The sequence below is a fragment of the Miscanthus floridulus genome, chromosome 9, assembly GCF_019320115.1.
Source record: "Miscanthus floridulus cultivar M001 chromosome 9, ASM1932011v1, whole genome shotgun sequence".
Lineage (NCBI taxonomy): Eukaryota > Viridiplantae > Streptophyta > Magnoliopsida > Poales > Poaceae > Miscanthus > Miscanthus floridulus.
The window spans coordinates 36328162-36339204 of record NC_089588.1 but is presented as its reverse complement, the minus strand read 5'-3'; the positions used below and the strand labels follow the sequence as shown (position 1 = coordinate 36339204).

Genomic DNA, 11043 nt, shown 5'->3' with positions numbered 1-11043 from the left:
TCGGCAAAGAAGCCGTCTCCTGTAGTGGTGCTATCCGTCTCGGACTGAGCTTGCTTGCAAACGCAAAAGCCCATAGTCGCGAACTCGTCATGTAATATCATCTTAGTGTAAACCCGTAGTTGTAGGGTGTCTTTAGGGCATCTCGCCTTTTAGACTCGTCATTTGTATCCAATCTCTTCTTCTTAATGAAATACGTGCTACATATGCTCTCGAAAAAAAAATTAGGACAAAATTCCAATGTAATGTACAATTTGCATGCACGCTGCCGAGCAGTAGTACAGAAATTATTTGAGAGTCAAACATTATTGGTCAGGAGCGCTAACTCCAATCATGACAACATCCCACGAATCCAGAATCCAGTGCCAACAGCCCAAGTGTCCTTACTGACCAAGATACTGAATCATTAGTTTCCGATCTGCTTTCTCGGTGACACGGCCTCAATAGCAGTACCCAGAGGCCATGCTGCTTCGATGTAGTATTCTCCATGCTTCACCTTGGATACAAATGTGATATTTTTCGTTGGCTGCAGACCTGCGATAATGCACCCAATCACATATATATAAATCGAACTCTGCCTTCTGAACTCTGATTGTCAAGAGCACTAGTAATACTTCAAAGCAACAAAGAAAATCATTGAGTTTAAGAACTGATGCAACTTACCGAAGCCGTCAACGAGCAATGTGTATGTGTAAGTAAGATCCATACACAAGTATGGCACATCACTGTCAGAAATATTAGGGTAGTCAACTTTTGCTTTCTTGACATCCAATTGGCAAGCCTTCTTAGCAGCAGCCCTGAGTGCGGCAGGAGGGGCCTTCGCGCTGGGAGCTTTGCTATCTATGAACCCAACCTTGCCAATTAAGTGAGGAAATTCAGTTCCTTTTACTTGCAAACATCCAAACTAAATGTACCTATAATCCTATATATAGGTTAAGCATAGTATTTGTTCCTACATGTGAGGCAAGGTAGTAGAAGCCTGATGCGACGTAGATATTGTTTCGGCCAGCTCCACCTCCCCCATTCCACACACCACCGAAGGTGCAGTTCTTTGTCTTGCATGGTGCCTTCAGATTCATTGCCTTGGCAATCTCTTCCCTACATGTCTCATATAATGCTCCTTCTGGTCTGGCAGTTGCATCGTATTGCTGTCCATTATAGGTGTATTTACCTTCACAAAAAGTTTAAGGAACGAAGGACATTGTATATAGAGTTATGCTGGACAATGTTCTTTCAAAAATTAGCAAATTAAGCATAAATTCCCGTGGCAGAGTCATTAAAATACCACTAAATCCATGCAGCATGCAGAAGCTGAATGGTCCGTTCTTGGACTTCAAAATCTCCGCTCGTGATGCAAAGGAACCATAGCGCAAGTAGCTGCAAGCAGAAGGTCTTGAGTGATCAGTCCAACTGATTACACCTGTCTGTCTCACAAATTAATGGAGTATGATTGATTCAAACCTGTGAACATATACATTGTACTCTTTTCCTTTACAATACTCTTTGGTAATATAGGGATCCTCGCCATCAGGCACCGTGGGTGCTCTCGCAGCAGCATATGGAGAGACAGCATAGGCCATTTGCACCGATCCACCGCCCATATCAATCACGCCTACCGTCTGGGAATAGTCCCCTCCCAGTTTATCCAGCAAATAATTCAGAGCAATCTACATCTCAGGGCATGCACGCTAAGGTTTTGGAGTAACATTACAGAGTGCATGTAAATATGTGGTGATGTAAAGATAAACTAAGCATGAGTATACATGAATTTGTTGTTGTGTCACTGCTAACTCATACCCATAGGTAGGATCCTTCCTGAGATCCCTCAAGAACATTGATCCAGTTGGGCTTGTACTGAAATTTGCTCTTTTTGTGGACAAGATCTCTGACCTGTATTAAAGATCAAAGTAACAAAATTCATGGATGATGATACATATTTATCATGTGCCAGCACAAGACTGGAGAGTAAGAAAATGAATCTACCGCATCAAGAATTTGGTCTGCTCGTTGATTTCCGATAAGGCGTAATCCAGCAGTCGCCTGCAAGTTTATTGTTGACATGAAAAGACAAGGAAAAATACTGAGAAACAATAATAGTGTATAACATTTTAACGGTAGCAAGAGGAAGTAGTGTTTCACACACATTTCTATAACTTTTAAGGGTCATTTGCTATGATTTGCGCAAATTATGAAACCTTTGGACCAAAACAACTATGAACACGGTTATATATAAACTGCTTTTACTGGATCCTGCAATTAGCGACTAGAGAAGAAGGTACACATTTCTCAAAATTATTTGAAAGTGATGAGAACATAATAGTAAATTGTTCACATACGTACTCCAAGCTTAAGAGGGGTTCTTTTCATAAGCCATGAAGGGACAATGCTCTGGGCCTTGTCAAGAAGAGGCAGAATGGACTTCGCGGCCTCTTTGGGTCGTCCAGCATACGAGCTCAGGCCTGGTTTCACCTGCATGGACAATCAAAATGTTCTAATTAACATGACATGCATATAACAGAACATCCTGTTAAAAAAATATCTTCGGGGAGTAGGCGGCTCGGCGGCTGCTGCCTGATGCGCCTCCCCTCCCTTCCCCTCCCTCTGCACTTCCGGTGAGCCCTTCGTACCCCCGCCTCCTCCTCCCCTTCTTGGCAGTGCTTTGCCATGGCCACCCCTGCTAAGCTGCCCTCCCTTGCTGCGGCGGCGGGGGGGGGGGGGGGGGAAGTTCTCCTCCTTCATTCTCGGCAAGTTTGGGATGCCTGTGGCTCCTGGTGCGTCATCTGCCGGTGCCTTTGCTCTGCTGGTCGCTCTTGGCAGGTGTCGTTTCCGACTAGATGAAAGTTTCGTTGCTACTACTCTCAGTGCCATTCCAGGTGATCTTGCTGAGCATTTTCGTGTCAGTTTGATTGAGGATAGAATCTTCATCTTCTCTGTTTCGTCCAAGGCCATTGGTTTTGAAATCTACACAATCAGAAAGTTTGTTCGTGATGAGCTTGAGCTTTCTTTCCATCTTTTTAACGACTCTGGCTTGGCCTCTGCTCGCTCTTTCTCAAGTAATCTGCTAGTTTTCCCTTGGGTGGAAGTAAGGAAGAAATCTTCTTATGCTGATGTAGTGAAAAACCGGCTGCAGTTCTTACCGGTGCAAACAGAGTTCCAATCCGCTCGGCACCTGTTCGACAGAATGCCACTTCCAGGGCCCAGCGAAAGTCAGTTTTTGATCGCTTATCCTTTCCAAGAATTTCTGTCTTTGATCGATTGAATTGGGTTCCAAAGCGTTCAGTGAAACATCAAGTATCTCAGAAACAGTTCGATCAGCCAATTTCTAGCTCTTCTACAATGGTACGATTACAATGTTCTGATCATAACTCTCCTGGTCTCAGTGTTGAGCGGGATGAACTTAACTTAGATTTGAATTTGGGATCTTTATTTGGGGCTTCCAAAGGTTCAGTTAATCTCTCCTCTTCGGTTCCTGTGTCTTGTCGGTGATGTCACTCTTCATCCCACTCGAGGTTTGCATGCAAAGCCCCCATTAAATGTGATAAATGTCTTGGGTGGACGGCCCCTAGATAATTTCGCTAAGGATTTTGGTCCATCTTCTGATCACACCAACTGGTTTAACCCAGCCCAAATTACTGTAGGCCCGTTTGCACCACCACGGTTCCTAGACTTCTCGGATTTCTTAGGTGCCCCTTGGCCTTCCCGTACTATTCATTGGGACCCTCCGTGCTCTCCGAAGCTATCGGTGGATTGTGTTGCTCACCCAAGTAACCCCAGTCCTCACCACTCGCATTCTCCTGATCATCACAAAGAAGGGTCGGCAATGGCATATTTTCGTGCTGATCCAGCGCCTTTCATCCCTGAGGGTCTGCACCAAATTGACGTCCAAGCGCGCAAGCCCATGGAGCGTGTGGTTCTGATGCGTCCGCATGCCAAGCGTCATGATCTGGCCATCGTCTCCATCGACCCAATGCCTGAGCAGCAGGTAACTTTTCAGGCTATCAGAGAAGTTGTCTCAGATTTCTTGGTGAATGAGCAGCATGTTGTCATCACCGATATGCAACCAACACATCTTGGTCAGGCGTTTGTTAGATTCAGGAATGTTTTTGATAGGGATCGGTTGATTCAGCATGGTGTGTATGTGTTTGGTAATGTCACAATCACCTTTGTTGAGCATAATAAGGGTAGAAACTGGCGTGCAATTAATTTCAATAGGGAGTGCTAGATGCTTTTGCTGGGATACCCGCTTGACTATAGAGAAGATGAGTATGTGGTCAACACAATCTGTTCCTTTGGAAGAGTTATTTCCTGGGTTGATGACATAAGACATCTGTCTATAATCCTGGTTAGGGCTCATGTGGTTGACCTGGAGTCTATCCCACAGTTCTTGGTGCTTACTAAAGGCGAGGGGTTTCGGGGGGAATCTTGGACAGTTCAGTGTGAGATACTGCAAGGACAGATGCTGGGTGGTTTGCTGGAAGATGAAGACCCAGTGCCTGGACCAGATGATTTCCCTCCGGGGGGCCCTTTTGATCTTTTTGGTTTTGGCCAGAATGGTCCTGGCCCGGCTGCTCGGCCTAATCATCAGGGTTGGCCTAATGTGTTTCCTGCTGGTCTTGTGGAGGCAACGTGGGACAGAATAACTAGCCTGCTGATGTTGTCTGGGAAGCATGGCCAGATAATGTTCAGGAGATCCCCAATTTTGATTTCAATGAGGATGCAGAGAACCCACCAAAGCTTAATCTAAATGAGGTCCCTAACATGCAGGAGATGATTACTGACCCAGTCATTCAAGGCCCTCAACATCATGAAATGTTTCTTGAGCTCAATGATCTGCTTAATCAAGTAAACGATGAGGAAGAAGATGATAATGTGAACAATGATGCTTTGGATCACATTCAGGAGGATTTTGCCAATGCCTTGAATGATCCACCAGCTGTTGAGGTGAATATCCCTATCTTGGATGGGCCGGCTGATAATTTCATGCCTTTAGAGATTCAGGAGGATGACCTCATGAACGATGCAGAGATTCAACAGATTGTGGCTGAGGAAGCCCAGAATGAGGGTATGGGGCCTCAAAATCTGCAAGTTGGCATGGTCCTGATCGGTGATCAGCTCAATGTTTCCACCCAATCCCTCTTTGAAAGGCACAACTACGATTCCTCCTTTATGGACCCAGCTGGGCCTTGGGCCAAATTCTTTGCACCTAGTCCTAACAAGGTCCCTTAGTTCTCGATCCCTAGTTATTAGGCCAACTACTTCACTACCCTCCTGATGTCCCTAGGCCATTTTAGTCATGCCAAACAATTCATGTAGTCCAATGCTCTCTTGGGTAGTATTGATAATGGTCAGAAAATTGGTTTCACTCTGCCTGCTTCTTGTCCTGTGAAGACCTTCCCTTCCTGCACAGTTAAAGCACATATTGCAGATGATGAAGCGATGGAAAGTGCCAGTAAGGTGATAGAAAGTTTAGCTACAGATATGTTTGTGGACTTAAATGAATCCCCTCCTATTGATGAAGAAGGAAGAGTGAGAAACAAGAAGAAGAAGGGTGTTGTTTTAGTGGAAACTAAGGTTAGGAGGAGTCCCAGGATCAAGGTCAATAAAAAAGGATTCAAGGATCCAATCTGCAAGGACAAGTCTTGCCTTGGCTATAATGCCAAACCACCTTCCCTCTCAACTAAGGCCATCAGGAGTATTAGCTCCACTCTTTATGATCTTGATGCTTCTCAAGTCACCGATGCTGCTCTCAGTAAGAAGAAGAAGAGTCAACCGGCCCCTATGGGAGCTGTTTATCAAAAAAAGAAGGATGCCTCAAGCAAGAAGGATGCTGCAACTTCAAGCAAGAATGATGATGCCTCCCCAAGTAAGAAGAATGATGCTGCTGATAAGTAAGGACTGCCCTCCTCGCGGTGCATGGAAGAAGTGGGCAGATTTGCCTTCCTACTTTTGTTTTTTTTCTTTTAGTACCTGTAATGTTAAAATTTCTGGTAGCTTTGGCTCAAGGCCTGGATGGTCTATTGATCTTTGACATCATATGTAATGTTTCTTTCTATCTTTTGTCTGAACTATGTACTTATGCTATGCATACTTATACTTGGGCCTACCTCTTTACTGTTTTCTGTGGATAGTGCAAACTACAATAGATCTTGGAATGTTCTATGTTGGAACATTAGGGGCATCAATGCCGATAACAAATGGGAGTCCATTAGAAATAAAATCAATGAAAGTAAATATGATATCATTAGCGTCCAGGAAACCAACAGAGTTTTTTTATCTTACTTATATTAGGAATTTTCGCCCCAGATCTTTTGATAGCTTCTGCTTCATCCCTTCGGTTGGAGCTTCAGGGGGTATCCTTATAGTCTAGAAGAGTTCTATCTTCTCAGGTCATGAGGTCTTCCAAAATAGGTTTGCAATTTCTGTGGAATTCTCTTCTGTCCATAATAATGATCCTTGATTCTCACTTCAGTTTATGGGCCTTGTGGTAGAGAAGGCAAGGTAGAATTCATGCACTGGTTTGAAAATATTCAAATGCTAGATGATCTTGCCTGGCTTATCATTGATGATTTCAATTTCTACCAAAAACCTGAAGACAGAAATAGAGCAGGTGGAAATGTGGGTGATATGCTCTTATTCAATAATGCAATCAGTGCATTGGGGCTTGTTGAAATTCCTCTACATAGAAGAAAATTTACTTGGATCAATAAGCAGCATCCACCACTCTTAGAAAGGCTTGACTGGTTTTTCTCCTCTCAATCTTGGACTCTCAGGTATCCTTTTACCATTGCTCATTCCTTGGTCATGGAAATCTCTGATCATTGGCCTTGTGTGATTAAGTTCAAAACTTCCATTCCTAAGGGAGGAATCTTCAGATTTGAGAACTGTTGGATGGCACATGAAAGCTTCTTGCCTATGGTTGCTAGTTGTTGGAATGGCTCTTTTTCTCCACAGGATGCAGCCAAGCTACTGCCAAATTCAAGTCTCTAAGATGTGCTTTAAGGCATTGGCAGGCTAAACTTTCAAATCTCAAGATCACACTTGAGAATGTTAAATTAGTGATTTTATTACTTGACTCCATTGAAGAATGGAGGGATCTATCAGTACAAGAATGGAATTTCAGAGACATCCTCAATCTGAAGCTCAATTCTCTCCTCCACCAGCAAATGATCTAATGGAAGCAAAGAGGCAATGTTAAATGGGTCCAGTTGGGGGATGAAAATTCTAAGTTCTTTCACTCAATAGCAACTGTCAAGCATAGGAGGAATTTGATCACTTCACTAAACAGCCCATCTGGTGTCCCAGTTTATGACCATAATTCAAAGGCTAAGCTCATTTGGTCTGATTTTAAGGACAGATTAGGCTCCTCAAGCTACCAGAACATGTTGTTTGACCTTCATTCCCTCTTTGGCTAGCCCTGTGATCTAAGCTCTTTAGAAGTGCCCTTTAGTAATCAAGAAATTGATGAAGTTGTGAAGAATTTGCCTCCAGATAAGTCTTCAGGGCCTGATGGGTTTAATAATGAATTTCTAAAGAAATGTTGGTTTCTAATCAAGCATGATTTCTATAAACTATGCTTTGCTTTCTTCTCTGAAGAGGTTTGCCTCCAGAGCATCAATGCCTCCTTTATAACCCTCATCCCAAAAGTTGATGGGCCATCCAGAATCAGTGAATAAAGACCCATCTCCCTGCTCAACTCCTCGGTAAAAATCATCACTAAGCTGCTGGCTAACAGACTTCAGCCCTGGATTACTAAGTTGGTCCATGTCAATCAATATGGCTTCATCAAGTCTAAATCTATCTAGGACTGTCTAGCTTGGTCCTTTGAGTATCTACATCTTTGCCACTCTTCAAGAAAGGAACTTGTAATCTTGAAGCTAGACTTTGAAAAGGCATTTGACAAAATTGAACATGAGGCTATGTTACAAATCATGAGGAAGAAAGGTTTTGAGCAAAAATGGCTAGTTTGGTTGAAACTTATCTTTTCTTCTGGCACCTCTTCTGTTCTACTAAATGGTGCTCCTGGTAAGGTCTTCCATTGCAGAAGAGGAGTTAGGCAAGGGGACCCTCTATCCCCTCTTCTATTTGTGCTTGCTGCAGATTTATTGCAATCAGTTCTCAACAGGGCAAAGGAGCAAGGGTTGCTCAATCTACCATTCCCTCTTCAGTATACTAATGACTTCCCAATCCTTTAGTATGCTGATGACACTCTTATCTTTATGGAAGGATGTGCTAGGCAATTGTTTGTGATGAAAGCCCTTCTAAACACTTTTGCTGATTCCACTGGTCTGAAGGTGAACTTCTCCAAGTCAATGCTAGTCCCAATTAATCTCTCGAAGGAAAGGCTTCAACATCTTACTGCCACCTTTGGCTGCTCCACTGGTAATATGCCTTTCACCTACTTGGGGCTACCATTGGGTACTACTAAACCAAGAGTTGAGGACTTCTTGCCTTTGGTGACTAGATGTGAAAGGAGGCTGGTAAGCACCTCTCTTTTTCTCTCTCAAGCTAGGAAGCTCCAGATGACTAACTCTGTCTTCACATCCCTTCCCATGTTCTTCATGAGCACTTTCCATCTTCATTCCACTGTCAGCGAGCAAATTGACAAATATAGAAAGCACTGTCTTTGGAGAGGGTCTGAAGAAAACAACAGAATCAATGCCAAGGCTGCTTGGCACATGGTGACCAAGTCAAAAGAAGAAGGTGGACTTGGGGTGCTGGACCTCAAAACTCAAAATGAGGCCCTGCTCCTAAAAAACTTTCATAAGTTTTACAACAGAGCAGACATCCCCTGGGTGCATCTTATCTGGGAGAAATATTATAGTAATGGTAAACTCCCTAATCATGTCAAGAAAGGATCATTCTGGTGGAAAGATGTCTTGAAATTGTTAGATAAGTTCAAAAGCATGGCCTCAGTTTCAGTGACAAATGGTGCTTCTTGCCTTCTCTGGAATGATTGCTGGATAGGTCAACCTCTAAGATTAATCTTTGCTGAATTGTTCTCTTTTGCCAAGAAGCCTCTCCTTTCACTCCAATGTGCAGCCTCAGTTACTAACACCTTCAGTCTGTTCAGCCTTCCTCTTTCAACAGAGGCCTTTGCACAATTTTAGCAGTTTGAAATCATCCTACAAAACCTTCAGCTGTCTGATGATGTTGACACTTGGATGTATATTTGGGGCAGCTCCATTTTCACCCCCAAGAAGGCTTACTATCAGCTGCGTGGAAGAAGTTGGTCACACCCAATCTATAAATGGATTTGGAAATCCTCTTGCCAACATAAGCACAAGGTCTTGTTCTGGTTGCTCACTAATGACAGACTGAGCACCCGTAACATTTTGAGGAGGAAGCGCATGCACCTTACTTCTTACAATTGTGTGCTTTGTTCTTCGAATTCTGAGGAAACTGTTCGGCATCTATTTTTGAAATGTGAAATGGCTCAAGCCTGCTGGAATCTTGTTGGCATCACAGTTAATTTAGCTCTGGACCCTTTACAGATCTTTGAGAGTTTCAAAATACAGCTAAATGTCAGTTTTTATATGGAAGTTATCATTATTATAAGTTGGAGTATCTGGAATATTAGGAATGATGCCATTTTAAGAGGACTACCTGTTACCGTTCAAAGAGCTTCAGCTGTTTTCAAGCGCACTTTTGGCTTGCTCCTGTGGAGGGCTAAAAAGAAATACTTTCCTTCAATTGAATTATGTCTAGAGCACTCTCTATAATTGTTTTAATTTTCTTTGTTTCTTTTTTTTGTTTCCTGAATTTCTCTCTATCTGCGGTCTTCCCTATAACCTCTAGTAAAACTTTTGTTTTTTTTTGTTAACCTCTTCGGTTACTTTAATAAATTTCCAGTAGTCTGTTCCCTAAAAAAAACAGAACATCCTGTTGTTAAAAAGGCAACAACCGCGAAACCTGCTGGATCGGCCGGGCCGCCCGGGATCACTAATGGAGTACTTTTCAGAACGAAGCTTTTAATAACGGCAGTAGACGATGACCGCTACACTTTTGCTATTGTTAATGACTTTGTTACTACAGGACCATATATCTTTTTTAGGAGGTCAAGGGGGAAGATGAGCGTCCTTACCTGGAACTTCCCTGGTAATGGAGATTGGAGGGTGCAACGCACTAAGTAATGACCAAGAAAAACAAACAGCCACACTACACGCATTCAAGCAACCTAGACAACACCCAAGTTTTCGTATAATCTAACTAGACTAGATAGCCTTTGTATAGTTGTCTTACCTTGGCGAAGAATTCGATCTCATCGCCGATGCGGAGGAGGTCCATCTGCCTGTCGAACCTGAAGACGTACACCCGGCTCCCAGTGCTGCCGGCGTCGAAGATGACGGCGTACCTCCCCGGCCCAACCGGCTCGTTCTCCACGGGAGGCTCGTCAACGACGACGCCGGCCTTGCGGCCAAGCACGCCGGCAGCATCGGCGCGGGCCGCGACGTCGACGGGGTACGAGGAGGCTAGCTGTAGGAGGAGCACCAGCACCACTATGGCGCCGACACGAGCCATTGCTAGTTGGCCCCTACTGCCTGATGCGGCGAGCTTCAGTGCTCACCGTCTGGCCAGCACTGGATGCGGAGGTACTATATATATATATAGCTGGAGTTCGTGACTTGATGCTGTCGATCACTAGCTCTACTCGACAAGCAAGGCATCTTTTGTAAAAGGACCATTATACCCTTTTTCTTCGCATTCTTTATATCACCATCCGTTGCCCCTCTACGCGTTCTAGGTGCGGGGGAGTAGTCTTGGTATAGGACGGGGGCAATGACAATTGCACATGGGAGGGCCGAGCGAGCGGCAGCATGCGAGTGGAATGAGCGTGGACGAGAGAGGCACTGAAAGAACTGGTTTAGTTTTTGGTTATCGAGTGACAATATTTTTTTAAGGAAAATTGAGTGACAACATTAGTGGACTAACTTGTTTCATATGAGATGAAAGTGCAGGTTTAGTACACAAGTGATGTTGAGCAGCATGAAGACCACAATGATGATGGTAATGATCATGTGGTGCAAAGTTCAACATGTAGGAGATGAT

General features: G+C 43.8%; 1 protein-coding gene across 1 annotated transcript; it reads right to left on the bottom strand.

Moving 5' to 3' along the window:
* Positions 1 to 232: 232 nt before the first annotated feature.
* Positions 233 to 10590, bottom strand: LOC136481738 (probable apyrase 3). The gene is made up of 9 exons (XM_066479048.1): positions 10237 to 10590; positions 2338 to 2466; positions 1981 to 2037; positions 1795 to 1887; positions 1459 to 1664; positions 1283 to 1374; positions 954 to 1168; positions 661 to 850; positions 233 to 531 (listed from the first exon to the last, which is right to left on the bottom strand). Exons 1-9 carry the CDS (start codon positions 10513 to 10515, stop codon positions 404 to 406), a joined length of 1389 nt encoding a protein of 462 aa, XP_066335145.1. The 5' UTR covers positions 10516 to 10590; the 3' UTR covers positions 233 to 403.
* Positions 10591 to 11043: the final 453 nt, after the last annotated feature.

Coding starts and splice junctions, on each gene's coding strand:
- LOC136481738 (XM_066479048.1), bottom strand. CDS start 10,515: ATGGCTCGTGTCGGCGCCATAGTGGTGCTGGTGCTCCTCCTACAGCTA. Junction 1,888..1,980: donor CAGACCAAATTCTTGATGCG/GTAGATTCATTT, acceptor TCTTTAATACAG/GTCAGAGATCTTGTCCACAA. Junction 851..953: donor TCTACTACCTTGCCTCACAT/GTAGGAACAAAT, acceptor TTAATTGGCAAG/GTTGGGTTCATAGATAGCAA.